This window comes from Salvelinus alpinus, chromosome 15, assembly GCF_045679555.1.
Source record: "Salvelinus alpinus chromosome 15, SLU_Salpinus.1, whole genome shotgun sequence".
NCBI classification, from domain to species: domain Eukaryota; kingdom Metazoa; phylum Chordata; class Actinopteri; order Salmoniformes; family Salmonidae; genus Salvelinus; species Salvelinus alpinus.
The window spans coordinates 19,666,385-19,684,183 of NC_092100.1; the positions used below are offsets into that span (position 1 = coordinate 19,666,385).

Genomic DNA, 17,799 nt, shown 5'->3' on the forward strand with positions numbered 1-17,799 from the left:
CAGCTCGCTGGTCACCATAGTAGCACCCACCCGTAGCACGCGCTCCAGCAGGTGTATTTCACTGGTCACCCCCGGGGCCAATTCCTCCTTTGGCCGCCTCTCCTTCCAGTTCTCTGCTGCCAATGACTGGAACGAACTACATTTACATTTACATTTTAGTCATTTAGCAGACGCTCTTATCCAGAGCGACTTACAGGAGAGTGCATACATTTCTATTACATTTTTACATACTGAGACAAGGATATCCCTACCGGCCAAACCCTCCCTACCGGCCAAACCCTCCCTAACCCGGACGACGCTATGCCAATTGTGCGTCGCCCCACGGATCTCCCGGTTGCGGCCGGCTGCGACAGAGCCTGGGCGCGAACCCAGAGACTCTGGTGGCGCAGCTAGCACTGCGATGCAGTGCCCTAGACCACTGCGCCACCCGGGATTCTGGGTGGCGCAAAAATCTCTGAAACTGGAAACTCTTATCTCCCTCACCAGCTTTAAACACCAGCTGTCAGAGCAGCTCACAGATCTCACAGATCACTGCACCTGTACATAGCCCATCGATAAATAGCCCAAACAATTACCTCATCCCCTACTGTATTTATTTATTTTGCTCCCTTGCACCCCAGTATTTCTACTTTGCACATTCACCTACTGCAAATCTACAATTCCAGTGTTTTTAATTGCTATATTGTATTTACTTCGCCACCGTGGGCTTTTTTTTGCCTTTACCTCCCTTATCTCAACCACATTTGCTCACATTGTATATCGACTTATTTTTGTACTGTATTATTGACTGTATGTTTGTTTTACTCCATGTGTAACTCTGTGTTGTTGTATGTGTCGAACTGCTTTGCTTTATCTTGGCCAGGTCGCAGTTGTAAATGAGAACTTGTTCTCAACTTGCCTACCTGGTTAAACAAAGGTAAAATAAATCAAATGAAAAAATGTAAAATAGCGCCCAGTTTAAATACGCACCACTGCATCCTCTATCAAAATGTTGGCCGGTCCTCATTAAAGTCCCGTAGATCACCTCATTACTCCCTTTTTGTTTACAAAGCTCTACCACACAAGCTTCCGATCTAACTCAGTTCACTATAATAAACAATAATAATATGAGACACCCAACCAATATGAGACACCCAACCAATGTGCGTATCTATCCTCTAAATAGAAAGTCCTTAAAAGGAGTTTTTGACAGTAAAGTCAAAGGCCATCTTATGTGAAGACATGAGCCACAATGTCAGACTCAATATCAGATTTTCAGGGATAGAAGTATGTGTTCTAGTTATAGCTCACTAGTGCCAAGAGTTTTTCCTGCGTGGTCGGGGTGTTTGTAGGGGTACAGAGAGACTACTGTAACTGCATGAGTCAGTCAGTCAGTCAGTAGGTTCACTGTGGGTCCTATCGCTGTAACACCATCTCTCTCTCTTCTCCATTTCCATCTCAGATGCTCCTTTATAAGCCCATGCTGCCACAGAGACAGAGGTTGTGGGCATTGTTTGCTGACAGCTTCAAATATTTAAGGAGTAGTGGAGCAGGAGCACCCAGGAGCTTTAACCTTTATAGAGTCACAAACCCGGATCCGGGATCCCCCCCATCAAAAAAGCTGACTAGCATAGCCTAGCCTAAAGCCACAGGGATATCATATAATCAAATGTTCATGAAATCACAAGTCCAAGACACCAAATGAAAGATACAGATCTTGTGAATCCAGCCATCATTTCCGATTTTTTAAATGTTTTGCAGGGAAGACAAAATATGTATTTCTATTAGCTAACCACCATAGCAAAACACACAACTTTTTTTTGTCCACCATTTTTTTCCTGCATCAGTAGCTATCACTAATTCGACTAAATAAAGATATATATAGCCACTAACCAAGAAACAACTTCATAAGATGACAGTCTGATAACATATTTATGGTATAGGATATGTTTTTTTAGAAAAATGTGCATTTTTCAGGTATAAATCACAGTTGTACATTGCAGCTGCAATCTGAAATAGCGTTGGAAGCAGCCGGAATAATTACAGAGACCGACGTCAATTACCAAAATACTCATCCTAAAACATTTCAGAAAAATACACAGCCTACAGCAATCGAAAGACACAGATCTTGTGAATCCAGACAATATTTCAGATTTTCTAAGTGTTTTACAGCGAAAACACAATATATCGTTATATTAGCATACCACATGAGCTAACATCACCCCAGCATTGAATCAATGCAAAAGGGGTGATAACGTTATCGCCACCAAAATATATTAATTCTTTCACTAACATTCTCAGAATTCTTCAGATGACAGTCCTGTAACATCATATTACACAATGCATATAGAGTTTGTTCGAAAATGTGCATATTTAGCCACAAAAATCGTGGTTATACAATGAGAAAAGTAGCTAAACTGGGCAGAAAATGTCGGGCGCCATCTTGGAGAGTGACTTAGTCTAATCATTAAATAATCATAAACTTGACTAAAAAATACAGCGTGGACAGCATTTGAAAGACAAATTAGTTCTTAATGCAATCGCTGAATTACATTTTTAAAATTAACCTTACTGCGCAATACAAGTTGCGCCAAAGCGAAGCTACCCAAAAAAAAATGGCAGCTTATGCGTTTACCATTTTTCAACAGAACAACGATTTATCAGCATAAATAGTTCTTACTATTAGCTGAGCTTCCATCAGAATCTTGGGCAATGTGTCCTTTCTCCGGTCTAATCGTCTTTTGGTCGAAAGATGTCCTCTTGTCCTGTCGAAATGGCCACTAACGTTCGGCATGTACAGGGAAAGTGTCCAACTCTTGAAAGTGCGTCACAAAGAAATGCCAGAAAATCGCAATAAACTGATAAAAACTGAAATAATTCGGTTCAAAATAACAAGATTATGATGTCTTTAAAGCTTATATCGAATAAAAACATGACCGGAATTATCTAAGGAGCTAAAACCAGAGCTTCCACAACGATATGCAAAGCTCCTCTTCGCGCCCGAGCGCAGATCCAAAAGAATGGCCACCGTGATTCCAATCAATTTATAAACTTTGGGAATTACACAGAGACTCCATTTCAAGTCTCCCTATTCGCTGACACCCAGGGGAAGGCGTATGCAGTGCATCTCAACCAATAGAGGACAGGCAAATTAATACACAGATCTCAGAACAGCCAGTACAATTCTGAATTCTGACATACACATAGGAAAATCGCTCTAAGTCGAGTTCTGTTTCACCCACAGACATAATTCAAACGGTTTTAGAAACTAGAGAGTGTTTTCTATCCAATAGTAATAATAATATGCATATTGTACGAGCAAGAATTGAGTACGAGGCAGTTTAATTTGGAGACGAATCTGGACTATGTCGAAATGGCACCCCCCTAGTGGCAAGAATATGCCTTGTGTTTTATTTATGGCGTACCTTAATTCTACAAGAGGTTGTAGTTGTTCTGATATATTGAAGTCCACAGTGACCCATTCCTCTCAGATGAAAGCTAGCTAAGGCGGCAGGTTAACCTCAATGCATCACTGGATGCTCTTTTTCATTAACATGGTTTACCTGACACTGAACCCACTTCTCGATCATTGTATGGTGCATTTTACGCAATACACACAAAACACGGAATTGGAGAAATACCCCCATAGCATTGCATCAATTTGTAATAGTTTAGTGACTCATGAGTGGGAATCATTTTAACTTTCAATCCTCAAGCCATTTCTCATCCATAGTAATGGTGACTAAGAGGAAAAACAGCCCATTCCCTGTATTCTCTGACCACATCTGTGCCAACAAAACCTGTACGTGTGCAACTATGGGGCAAAACAGATGCGTTTGGCTTATATTGTTGACACGATGTAACTATATTTTGTCTCCAAATGTTTATTGAAAACATAAATACATTTGCACAATAAGCACTTGTCTCTCAAATACATCTTTACAGTTGTTGGTTAGCTAGATAGCATTTTTTTTTGCCATATTAGCATTGTCATGAAATCAGTCAAAACACCTAAAATCAAGACATTGCATCAAGAACAAGATTAAACTAGCTGAAACGAGCCCCTTCCGATTCCCAACATGGCAGATTTTTGTCATTGTTGCTAGCTATCTGCATGTTCAAAATCACAATTTGTTCTTTACCTTTATTTATCCAGGCAAGCCAATTATGAACAAATTCTTATTTACAATGACGCAACACACGGCAACAACGCACAGCTTCTGGCCACATCGATACGCGTGCATCATTTTTGTGACCTTGTCAGACAATCCGTCTACAATGAGTATACAGAAAATTAGGAACACCTTCCTAATATTGAGTTGCACCCCTTTTCCCTTCAGAACAGCCTCGATTTATCGGGGCATGGACTCTACAAAATTTCGAAAAAGTTCCACAGGAATGCTGGCCAATGTTGACTCCAATGCTTCCCACAGTTGTGTCAAGTTGGCTAGATGTCCTTAGGGTGGTGGACCATTCTAGACCATGTTATTATGATTTTTAGTTCCTATTAGATTTTTAGTTCCTACCGCCGTGTCTTTGTGAGACGCAGTGTGCGTGAACGGATGATCTCTGCATGTGTATTTCCCACTGTAAAGCATGGTGTAGGGGTGCTTTGCTGGTGACACTGTCAGTGATTTATTTAGAATTCAAGGCACACTTAACTAGCATGGCCAACACAGCATTCTGTGCCATCCTATCTGGTTTGGGCTTAGTGGGACTATCATTTATTTTTCAACAGGACAATGACCCAACACACCTCCAGGCTGTGTAAGGGATATTTTACCAAGAAGGAGAGTGATGGAGTGCTGCATCAGATGACCTGGCCTCCACAATCCCCCAACCTCAACCAAATTGAGATGGTTTGGGATGAGTCGGACCGCAGAGTGAAGGAAAAGCAGCCAACAAGTGCTCAGCATATGTGGGAACTCCTTCAAGACTGTTGGAAAAGCATTCCAGGTGAAGCTGGTTGAGAGAATGCCAAGAGTGTGCAAAGCTGTCATCAACATACATATATTTTGATTTGTTTAACACTTTTTTGGTTACTACATGATTCCATATGTGTTATTTCACTATTATTCTTCAATGTAGAAAATTGTAAAAAAAAATAAAGAAAAACCCTTGAATGAGTAGGTGTTCTAAAACTTTTGACCGGTAGTGTAGATGTAACGGATGTGAAATGGCTAGCTAGTTAGCGGGTACGTGCTAATAGCGTTTCAATCAGTTACGTCACTTGCTCTGAAACCTAGAAGTAGTGTTTCCCCTTGAGCTGCAAGGGCCGTGGCCTTTGTGGAGCGATGGGTAACGATGCTTCGTGGGCGACTGTTGTTGATGTGTGCAGAGGGTCCCTGGTTCGCGCCCGTGTCGGGGCGAGGGGACGCCGTAAAGTTAAACTGTTACATAGATAGCAGATGTTATTGCGGGTGTAGCGAAATGATTGTGTTCCGAGCTCCAACTGTGCAGTAATATCTAACAATTCACAACAATACACACAAATCTCAAAAGTAAATAATGGAATTAAGAAACAGCCCGCGTGTGTTAGTGCTGTGACAGCAGTTTGTGAGACAATATTGTAGTAGACTAGATCTCACATGCATTGATTTCCTAACCAGTCTACTGTCTTAAGTCAATCCCCAGTGATGAGGGAGGTCTGTGGTTTCCGTGTATGGGTCCTTAATCCCCTCTGCAAAGCTTGCTTTCTCCATCTCTGCTCTGGTCTTTGTAACCTGGGAGTTGTTATTCTATAGCAGCCTCGTTAGCTGTGGTAAAGGGTTTTTGTAATCTGACTGAATCAGTTACCTTAAACCTGGTATCTGATCTTCATCTTGGCCACATGACACACACAGAGACTCAAGGTATCTGAACGTAGTATATAGGCCTTACGCATAGCCTTCCTCAGAATGAAGGTCTTCCTAATATGCTTCAATTTGATGGGTATCATGATGAACTTGTCAAGAGGACAAGTCCCAGTAACAATTGTTGAATTCAGCAAGAGAATAATTAATGTTATTATACCAGAGAAAGGGACCAGTGTTTCATATCCTGTGGTGGGCTTCACAAGTCAAATGTGATTAATCATTATTGAAATCAAATTATTCTTATTCCACTAATACTGCAAGGTACATGAAACATGGGACATTAACAACACCCTTATAGTGAGCCATGAAGGCTGCACTCTGAAAGAAGGCCCCTATAGTTAGGGAACGAGAATACGGCTCATGGTGCTTGAAGAAGGAATGTATGCATTTGTGGGGAAATGTGTATATGTGGATGTATAGTATTCAAAAATGAGTGGAAGGCTGAGAATGCTTCTGTATCTACCTGGAACAGACATTCTGTTAGTCCCCGTCGTATCTGCGTCCACATAATCGCGCAGATGAAGAAAAGGCCGATTTCGGTCCAGGTAATATAAGCGTTATCCAGGAGCGTCCTTTTGGAGAGCTCTAGACCGCAAGTGCTACAGCCTCTCAAGGCACTGGGCATCACTGTTGATGCTCTCGTTATGAGATCCGCATAGCCAGGCATGGGTTCCACCTCCCCGACACTCATGTCGTCGCCGGTATGACTGTCCATTGTGGCGGCACTGAAAACGTCGATTTAGAAAACTGACCCTGGTTTAGGAACACAGAGCGGCAAGCTCCTACACTTCCAAACTAGCTAGCCAGCAGCTATCCTAAAAACGCGGAAAAACTGTAATCAGTTTAACCTCTCAAGTAGCCTGCCTAATTCTTTGTTTTCTAATTTAAAATGTGGGCCCATTTCGCATAGGTAACAATTAATGTCAGATTGGAATATAGGCCCACAAAAACCAAGGGTAATAGCCGGGTCGTTTTATTTATTAGCCAACGTAATTAGCTATCTATATTGTAATATTACATATATTCTATGATCCAGTAAACATTGTTCAGAATGGTGGGGATTATTTTACGCCTACTACCTCATCATTTTAGCTAGCTTGTCAGCCGTCTACGGTTAGCTAAATTAAATGCACACTACTGGATAGACCAGCATTTACAACAGCTACCAAACTAGCTAGCTGAATCTTTCTGAGATTAGATATAGCTGTCAAATCACCTTTAAATTACAATAAAAAAATCCAGCAAGTATTATCTGGCTACCTAATGTGCCATAAATATCGGTACAGTCGAAGTATCACATGTGATTCTAGTGAACCTAACGTTATATTCTGTATAATCTCATCTCCGTTATTCGCTTTATATAACATCTCGCCGTCATTTCATCAACTAGAATAACCTAGTCATACCAGACACCAAACCAGTGGAATTGAAACCTTTCTAATACTGTTTTTTAAATTAACGCCGACAAAAATCTAGAATATATATCCTCAATGTTCGGTTTCCTGTGCCGTGCCACTGCTGGTGATCAACGTCGTGTCCTGGCTGTGTCTGCGCTCTCTGCCTCTTGACAAGTGACAGAAAAATGCGCGCTGTTTTAATGGGAATCAATGTAGAACATAATTCCATATGGCAGTCACTTGAATATAATAATACAAGTATAGTAAACGTTTTTACCGGCGCGACTAGCGGGTGTTCACCACCCGCTCCGAATGCCACTTTAATTTAAAATTCGAGTTTAATGTAGAAAAAGCAGCGTTGCCGTGACGTAATTATGTGCGGCTATCTTCTTCAACTGCTGGGATTAATACCGGAGATAATTTAAAGCGACAATGCAACATGTAACAGCAGCACGATGCACAACAAGTACAGGATGCCGACTTCTCCAAAAAAACACGTTAATACTGTAGAGGAATTTCTACATGAATTGAATGGCCCACTCATTTACAAAATAGATAATTTCACATGCAAAATAAAAGTTAATCTGTGAACAGCTGGAGGCAGGGTTTTCTCCTATAGAGCTCCATTTTTATGGAATGGTCTGCGTACCCATGTGAGAGACGCAGACTCGATCTCAACCTTTAACGAACCGCCCTTGCTGTCTCTGCCTGGCCGGTTCCCCTCTCTCCACTGGGATTCTCTGTCTATAACCCTATTACAGGGGCTGAGTCACTGGTTTACTGATGCTCTTCCATGCCGTCCCTAAGAGGGGTGCGTCACTTGAGTTGGTTGAGTCGCTGACATGGTCTTCCTGTCTGGGCTGGCACCCCCCTTGGGTTGTGCCGTGGCGGAGATCTTTGTGGGCTATACTCGGCCTTGTCTCAGGATGGTAAATTGGTGGTTGAATATATCCCTCTAGTGGTGCGGGGGCTGTGCTTTGGCAAAGTGGGTGAGGTTATATCCTTCCTGTTTGGCCCTGTCCGGGGGTATCATCGGATGGGGCCACAGTGTCTCCTGACCCCTCCTGTCTCAGCCTCCAGTATTTATGCTGCAGTAGTTTATGTGTCGGGGGGCTAGGGTCAGTTTGTTATATCTGGAGTATTTCTCCTGTCTTATCCGGTGTCCTGTGTGAATTTAAGTTATGCTCTCTCTAATTCTTTCTTTCTCTCTCTTGGAGGACCTGAGCCCTATGACCATGCCTCAGGACTACCTGGCATGATGACTCCTTGCTGTCCCCAGTCCACCTGGCTGTGCTGCTGCTCCAGTTTCAACTGTTCTGCCTGCGGCTATGGAACCCTGACCTGTTCACTGGACGTGTTACCTGTCCCAGACCTGCTGTTGTCAACTCTCTAGAGACAGTAGGAGCAGTAGAGATACTCTCAATGATAGGCTATGAAAAGCCAACTGACATTTACTCCTGAGGTGCTGACTTGTTGCACCCTCAACAACTACTGTGATTATTCTTATTTGACCATGCTGGTCATTTATGAACATTTGAACATCTTGGCCATGTTCTGTTATAATCTCCACCCGGCACAGCCAGGAGGACTGGCCACCCCTCATAGACTGGTTCCTCTCTAGGTTTCTTCCTAGGTTTTGGCCTTTCTAGGGAGTTTTTCCTAGCCACCGTGCTTCTACACCTGCATTGCTTGCTGTTTGGGGTTTTAGGCTGGGTTTCTGTACAGCACTTTGATATATCAGCTGATGTAAGAAGGGCTATATAAATGAATTTGATTTGAATGAGACATAAGGGGGAAAAGATGGTCTACCTCCAGCAAGTATCAACGGGCCGCATTACAAGAATTTCAATAGAAAGTTTCACACTGACACACACTGAGTGTAAACAGGGTCATAAAACATGTATTGTCAATTCAGAGGAATGTTTATAGAAAACAGTTACACAGGAGGCATTTTACAATTTAGAGAAATGCAAATGTTACAAACAGAGACATTATCAAAAGGGACATTTTATGTACTACAACTACTTCAGAGTATAAATAAAATCTGTGTCCACCACATAAAAGGTCATATTATTATGATAAAGTTCTGCAAAAAAATAGTTTAAAAAAAAATATATAAAAATGTCTAAATGTGCATGTCAATTTTAATCCATACAATTTAGAGTTTGCCATATTGATAGACAAAAAAGATATGGAGAAATCAGTTGTGTGTCCAGTATTCATAATGTTTTGCGGTCCAAGCAGATTCCTCCATTGTGTCAAACAGTCGCAGTGGGAGCGTACTGCATCGCCAGTCTGTCAAATTCATTCTCCTGAGGCAAAAAAAAAAATTACATTTAACACACAGTAGAACATGTTTAACTTGTAAAACTGTTGTGCACTGCAATAACCTGGTCCGTTGAGTGAAACGAACTGACATTTTAATGTTTATTTACACTTCTTTATTGGGTAATTATGTGTAGTGAAGTCTGAGTCAAAATCAGACAGTTTTTAAATGATCTCATTGGACTAGATATCCTGCAGTGCTACCAATCAAATAATTTGATTTAGTTCCAAGAGAGCAAAGACTGACCAACAGCTGTAGAATGCATTGATTCAAGATGTAGCAGAACTGTGTACGAGCAAATGTAATCAACATACCGTGGCCAGGTAATCTTTAAGGAAGCAGTGAGCTCTATGGGCGTCTTTCAGTTGAGAGAGATACCGGTTGGTTACCTGTGAACAGATGCATAACAGATTGATGTTAAAGACATGCTCCTGAACTTCGGCAACTACTTACTATTTTTTTTATACCTTCCGCTTTGGGCTGGATGTGTCAATGAGTACGGTTACATGCACACAATCATGTGATTATTGAGAAGTCAGATTAATATAATATTCCAATAAAACGTTTACATGCTTTGCAAGAAGAACGATTTCCCTAATAACCCTGTTTACATGAACACTTCTGAAATCAGGCTACCTAATGGGACTGATAAATGTAGAAAATCACCTATCAAAATAAACGTTCTACCACAGCGAACATCTTATTTTTGGGAAGCCTATTTGATTCTGAGTTTGTATGCGAAAACTACTTTAAGACATACATTGTTGTTTCGAACTCACTTCACTCGCGCTAAAAGGGGAGGCTCGCTCAGATGGCGCTGGCATATTCGCAAATCAAATACACAGCTGGAATGCCAATTAAGGTGTTTATATGTCCTAATAATTTGAAAGACTGCTCAGAAAACCAGATGTTTTAATCGGCGTATGCTTACTTAAAATGTGGACCTTACGCCAGTTAAGATAATTGTTTACATGACTATTGCATAATCTGCCTACTGCCATGAATCCGTTTAACATTGAATTATTAGTGTACATGTAAACAGTCACTGTGTAGTTCATACATGCATAATCTAAGAGCAGAATTACTGTTTTACCTCAATTAGCCAGGAAATCCCTAGTTTGAAGGCAATTATTTTTCTGGAAGTTGTGCTACATTTTCCCAAACGTGGGCCAGCCCCCTAGCAGCTAACAAGATGCACCCACAGCAGAGTGAGAACAATGACGTGGTGCACATAGTGTAATCGGAAAGTATTCAGACCCCTTCCCTTTTCCCACATTACAGCGTTATTCTAAAATGGATTAAACTTTATTTTTTTTATACACAATACCCCATAATGACAAAGCGAAAACAGTTTTTTAGAAATGTTTGCAGTTGTATAAAATTTTAAAAAACAGATACCTTATTTACATAAGCTATGAGACTCGTAATTGAGCTCAGGTGCATCCTGTTTCTACTGATCATCCTTGAGATGTTTCTACAACTTGATTGGAGTACATCTGTAGTAAAATCAATTGATTGTACATGATTTGGAAAGGCACACACCTGTCTATATAAGGTCCCACAGTTGACAGTGCATGACAGAGCAAAAACCAAGCCATGGGGTCGAAGGAATTGTCCATAGAGCTCAAAGACAGGAGTTTGCCAAAAGGCACCTAAGGACTCAGACCATGAGAAAAAAGATTCTCTGGTCTGATGAAACCAAGATTTAACTCTTTGGCCTGAATGCCAAGCGTCACATATGGAGGAAACTTGGCACCATCCCTACGGTGAAGCATGGTGGTGGCAGCATCATGCTGTGGTGATGTTTTTCAGGGGCAGGGACTGGGAGACTAGTCAGGATCGAGGGAAAGATGAACGGAGCAAAGTACATAGAGATCCTTGATGAAAACCTGCTCCAGAGCACTCAGGACCTCAGACTAGGGAAAAGGTTCACCTTCCAACAGGACAACAACCCTAAGCACACAGCCAAAACAACACAGGAGTGGCTTTGGGACAAGTCTCTGAATGTCTGTGAGTGGCCCACACAGAGCCCGGACTTGAACCCGATTAAACATCTCTGAAGAGACCTGAAAATAGCTGCGCAGCGACGCTCCCCATCCAACCTGACAGAGCTTGAGGGGATCTGCAGAGAAGAATGGGAGAAACTCCCCAAATACAGGTGTCCCAAGCTCGTAGCGTCATACCCAAGACTCAAGGCTGTAATCACTGCCAAAGTTGCTTCAACAAAGCACTGAGTAAAGGGTCTGAATACTTATGTAAATGTGATTGTTTTATATTTTTTATGCATTTGCACACACACACAAAAAGTGTAGATTGATGAAAAACTATTTAATATATTTTAGAATAAGGCTGTAACGCAACAAAATGTGGAAAAAGTCAAGGGCTCTGAATACTTCCTGAATGCACTGTATGTGATGCAATTTTTGGGGACCACTTTTGACTCGTGATTGCTACTTTCAGAACTACTGGCTAAAAAGTATAGAAAAGTACCAGAGAATCCTTTTAAGGAAGTTAATGCCAAAAATAATTTATCATAAATCATTAGAACAAGGTCTACTCTTTATACACCAGTTGTAGATATCCTTGATTGGGTAATTATCAGTAATTAGATTGAACCCATTGAAGACAGCATTCTGTAGACAATAACAATTCTATTGATCATTTACTCACTATCACCTCAATCTGGCACAGAGAAGATTTTTTAAAAGCTTTATCGCTACAATAGTGTTCTTGAGTTTTACTTGCGGTTTAAAAAGAGCACAATATATCAGCAAACCTTTCAGCCAAACAAATCAAAAACAAACCTAGATTGAGACAAACATTTCTCTGTATCTGTGACGAAACCTGAGGAATCCCCATAAACCGATATAGGTCCAAAGTCTCACCTCAGGAGCTTTGACCAAGTGCTGGGTCAGCACAATCAGGTTGATCAGAGTCTCAGGGCGGCTGCTGTCCTGTTATGGGGGAAATCAGAGTTTGGAAAACACCCAGTTTCTCACAGCAGTGTCTCAATGCACTGTATGACCTTACTCACTACCCTGCTTCCTTCACACATGTTCAATCACACGTTTTGAAATGTGTATATGACAACTTTAATACTAGTGTATTCACATCAATTACTGGTCAGAGTCTAAACAAGAGCGTAAAATGTGGGAGATGATCTTTTTGTGTAAGTATTTAACCAAGGATCAGTCTTCCATGACACCACAAAAAGGGAATGGTTATGCTCTGGCCAATTAATTTTTTCTCATCTCAGATTAACTGCAGGCCACGGGGACAAAAATATAGCATTTGGCACCACCTACTGTTCAATTGAAAAAGTTGCAAGTATTTCCCTTAAAATGACACTAAACTTGTATTGCTCTGTGGTTGGATGAGACAACAGACATCACCAATTGGTTAAACTAATTCAAATGGTATTATTCAAGTCACTGTAACATCCTATAATGTTATGCTATCAGTTAGTGTTAATCTTTATTTAAAAACAACCCTTTACACATCTCTACAGATTCCTCTGTAGAATAAGATATTAGAGTGCATTTGAGGCAAGTAATGACCTTGTCTAGTGCCTCCTGGAGAACTCCCTCTGCCTCCTCCCACTTGTTGTGGGCCATATGGCAGGCAGCCTGGCCATTAAGCAGAAGCAGAGTTGGGGAGTACTTATCCGACATCTCCTGGAAGATGTAGTAAGCATCCTGCAGCTTCTCTCCTCCCTTTAAAAAAGGAAAAAAGCATGAGTCCAGTTTTCTTTTCTGTTCAGATGAAAAACTGAAATTGAGTTTTATTCTTAATGACTGCACAAAAAGCTGAATTCAATCCTAAAGTGATGACTACTTTTAGAGTGAGAGTGGTGATCTGTCAATAAAAGTCAATTTATTTCAGGTGGAAGGCAAATAGGGCCCGCTGCACTAAAGTATTCTCGCATGTAGGGGGCTTCACCAGGGCCTAAAATGACCTTTTTGGTCCACCAGCCACTGTGGCAGGTAGATTGAAAAATCTACCTGCCACTCTGATTTTTTTAAATACCAGCCAAAAAACGTTTTCCACCATACAAAAACAAAAAATAGATGACCATTCTTTGTAATCTTGCTAAAACAATTATTAGTAAGAAGTAATGTGATATATTGCTAAATTCCAGGGTGGGAGGTTACCGTGGTAACGGGGCCACTCGAGTCGTGTCAGGTGCGTCTGTGTGTGTGTGTGTGTGTGTGTGAGATTTAAAATCGCACTAGTAGTAGACGGCATCTCTTCGCTATCAGTTGAAGCAGCAGACTCAAACTAACATTAAAAAAACAACCAAGCTTGTGAACAAAACAATGTAAATATACAAGAAACACAAGGACAAAGTCTCACTTTGTACACTTTCAAGTAAATTAGACAAACTTATGCCTGTGCGCAGCACCTCCAAAAATTAATCTATCACCACAGTGCACAAAGCCAGGCAGTGTTGCTGTGCGAGGTGGGATATAGATTTGTATTTCTTTATGCGATTAGCAGCTATGAAACAAAATGGCATAAATATTTTGAAAACAGCTACTGCAGCATTTGTCTGCTATAAATCACAACTCGCACATGTGCTCACTTTTTATTTGCATATGCGAATGGGATGACCACCCTGCAAATTGACCACCCGCCTACGTGGCCTGTGAAATAGACATTCTTGCCTGCCAATACCTAAATATACCAGCATTTGGCAGTTGGCTGGTGTTCATTTTATGGCCTGGTCTTCACTATGGGCTGACACTCACAACAGCGATGTTGACCCAAGCCGTGGATAGTTAGGTCAGTGTGGCATCCTCGTCCTGCTCCTGCATTTTCTTCAGCTCTTTCCTTTGAATGGCAGGTGTTAAAATAAGTAAACAATGCCATATATGATCAACACTTAAATTTGCTGAATCCTTTTAGCTCAATTTATTTAAAAGTATTTAAAAGGAATTTAAATCAGATGCCGTGTTGAGCGGACATACCTTGCCATATCAACACGTTCTAAACTCAGCAGCACCTGAATGGTCATTGCCATGCTGAAAAGAAAAAGAGGGACGTAAACGTACTGAATCACCCATAACAGGGGCTACAAACATTAATAGTATCCTGTGATTGTCTTTACCATTCCAGACTTTCTCCCTGGTGCAGGGAACGCAGGGCAGCGTCAGAGTTCATCTAGTAAATGGACGCAGCCATGACCAGGAAGGTTGTGTTGGCCGCATCTACACTCTTGGCCATCTTCTTGTCAAGTTCAGCCACAACGGCATCCCTGCACAAAAAAACAACAATAATGTAACGCCAGCTAAGGAGTCAACAAAGAGCATTTCATCTTGAGTTGTGTATTGACAGTTTACAATAACAATTCTGAAAACTAATGGGTTCAGACCTTTTGCCCTCGTTGGAGCAATACTCAGCAAACATCTTGACAGCCTGGAGCTTTGGCGAGGAACTGGCCTTGATGTCATCCATCACCACAGCATACTTCCTCTGAAACAAGACAGAATGAGGCGTGTTCGCTAATTGCACATGCTGATAGGTGGTGGAACAAAAATGTACACTCCTATAAACTGACTGTCCCGGCTATGTTACCTGTGCAATGTAGGCTCTGTACAGAAACATGTCTCTCTCAACCTCCTTCTCAGGTGTTGATGGCTGCAAAGGGGAAAATAAGTAGTTGACTCTTTTTCGTTTTAACGTTAGCTAGTTCATTACTATAGAGATGTTAGCTAGTTGATTTGTTAGCTATACAGTTCAGTGTCATACAGCGACACTTGAAAAAGATATAGGCTTAGCCACATTGTACAAACGGTTTACCATCAGATAATTACCTTAACTTTCTGGGCTTCATTTATACATTGTTGATAACTGCTGATATAATAAGCATTTTTCACATCGAAGAGCTCATCAAAATCTCCTTGTTGCGCCGCCATGTTGACTGGATGACTTCCTGGACACGTAGTGCCGACGCGTCATCACACAACGTATTTACTAAGGTGCATGGGCGATGTTCTTCTTCTCCTGTCAGTTTCGTTTTGATTTAACTAGGCACTTGCCCAGTTAAGAACAAATTCTTATTTACAACGGACGGCCTACCCCGGCCAAACCCTAACGACGCTGGGCCAATTATGCGCCGCCCTATGGGACTCCCATTCACGGCCGGTTGTGATACAGCCTGGAATCGAGCCAGGGTCCGTAGTGATGCCTCTAGCACTGACACAATGCAGATAGCCCAGTTAGCCAATGTGCGGGAGCACTGGTTGGTTGGGCCAATTGAGGTAGTATGTACATATGTACATGAATGCATAGTTAAAGTGACTGTGCATATATGATAAACAGAGAGTAGCAGCAGAGTAAAAGAGGGTTTGGGGGGGGCACACAATGCAAATAGTCCAGGTAGCCATTTGATTACATGTTCAGGAGTCTTATGGCTTGGGGGTAAAAACTGTTGAGAAGCCTTTTTGTCCAAGACTTGGCAGTCCGGTACCGCTTGCCATGCGGTGGTAGAGAGAACAGTCTATGACTGGGGTCTTTGACAATTTTTAGGGCCTTCCTCTGACACTGCCTGGTGTAAAGGTCCTGGATGGCAGGCAGCTTAGCCCCAGTGATGTACTGGGCCGTACGCACTACCCTCTGTAGTGCCTTGCGGTCAGAGGACGAGCAATTGCCGTACCAGGCAGTGATGCAACCAGTCAGGATGCTCTCGATATTGCAGCTGTAGAACCTTTTGAGGATCTCAGGAACCATGCCAAATCTTTTTAGTTTCCTGAGGGGGAATAGACTTTGTCGTGCCCTCTTCACGACTGTCTTGGTGTGTTTGGACCATTCTAGTTTGTTGATGTGGACGCCAAGGAACTTGAAGCTCTCAACCTGCTCCACTACAGCCCCGTCGATGAGAATAGGGGCGTGCTCAGTCCTCCTTTTCCTGTAGTCCACAATCATCTCCTTAGTCTTGGTTACGTTGAGGGAAAGGTTGTTATTCTGGCACCACCCGGCCAGGTCTCTAACCTCCTCCCTATAGGCTGTTTCGTTGTTGTTGGTAATCAGGCCTACCAATGTTGTGTTGTCTGCAAACTTAATGATGGTGTTGGAGTTGTGCCTGGCCATGCAGTCGTGGGTGAAAAGGGAGTACAGGAGGGGACTGAGCACGCACCCCTGGGGGGCTCCAGTGTTCAGGATCAGCGTGGCATTTGTGTTGCTATCTTCCCTCACCACCTGGGGGCAGCCCGTCAGGAAGTCCAGGATCCAGTTGCAGAGGGAGGTGTTTAGTCCCAGGATCCTTAGCTTAGTGATGAGCTTTGAGGGTACTATGGTGTTGAACACTGAGCTGTAGTCAATGAATAGCATTCTCACATAAGTGTTCCTTTTGTCCAGGTGGGAAAGGGCAGTATGGAGTGCAATAGAGATTGCATCATCTGTGGATCTGTTTGGGAAGTATGCAAATTGGAGTGGGTCTAGGGTTTCTGGGATAATGGTGTTGATGTGAGCAATTACCAGCCTTTCAAAGCACTTCATGGCTACGGACGTGAGTGCTACAGGTCTGTAGTCATTTAGGCAGGTTGCCTTTGTGTTCTTGGGCACAGGGACTATGGTGGTCTGCTTGAAACATGTTGGTATTACAGACTCAATAGGGACATGTTGAAAATGTCAGTGTAGACACCTGCCAGTTGGTCAGCACATGCCCGGAGCACACGTCCTGGTAATCCGTCTGGCCCCGCAGCCTTGTGTATGTTGACCTGTTTAAAGGTCTTACTCGCGTTGGCTACGGAGAGCATGATCACACAGTCGTTCGGAACAGCAGATGCTCTCATGCATGCCTCAGTAATTACCATAGCTATACATGCCACAAAGTCCACCTATTTAACCTTTAAAATGTCAGGATCCTGCTGGTGAAAGGCAACCCCTGCATCGTAGGCCTATCCACTACCACGGACTCTTCTGGGGCACCATTCAAACCCTCAACCCTTTTCCCTGCTGCATGTGAAATGCTCTGTAAAACCCTGACTTTGACCACCTCATTCTCTTTCACCCTTGTGGGGCATTCGGGAGACGTGGCTTCAATGGGTAGGCCGGGTAGGCCGTCGTTGTAAATAAGAATTTGTTCTTAACTGTCTTGCCTAGTTAAAATAAAAATAGCAACATGTCATATTTATCACTTTTATAACACATAATATGATCCTTTCCACATCTTGGACATATCAGCTTCTCCCTTCTGCAAACACTTGCTACATGACCAAAAGCTTTACAATGATCGCAGTGC

General features: G+C 42.2%; 1 protein-coding gene and 1 pseudogene across 2 annotated transcripts in view; both read right to left on the reverse strand.

The window, feature by feature from the left end:
* Positions 1–7,605, reverse strand: part of LOC139539659 (ceramide synthase 1-like) — an 82,813-nt gene extending 75,208 nt beyond the window's left edge. The window contains exons 1-2 of one of the 2 annotated variants that reach the window (XM_071342817.1): positions 6,298–7,600; positions 2,660–2,794 (exon numbers count right to left, since the gene is read on the reverse strand). In XM_071342817.1, the coding sequence (XP_071198918.1) occupies positions 2,660–2,794; positions 6,298–6,549 (387 nt within the window). In that variant the 5' untranslated portion in view covers positions 6,550–7,600. Of the gene's footprint in view, positions 1–2,659; positions 2,795–6,297 lie in introns of both variants that reach the window. The other variant, XM_071342818.1, reaches the window with a different exon arrangement.
* A 1,500-nt stretch (positions 7,606–9,105) lies between these two features.
* Positions 9,106–15,590, reverse strand: LOC139539638 (coatomer subunit epsilon-like; annotated as a pseudogene).
* Between the last annotated feature and the right edge of the window lie 2,209 nt (positions 15,591–17,799).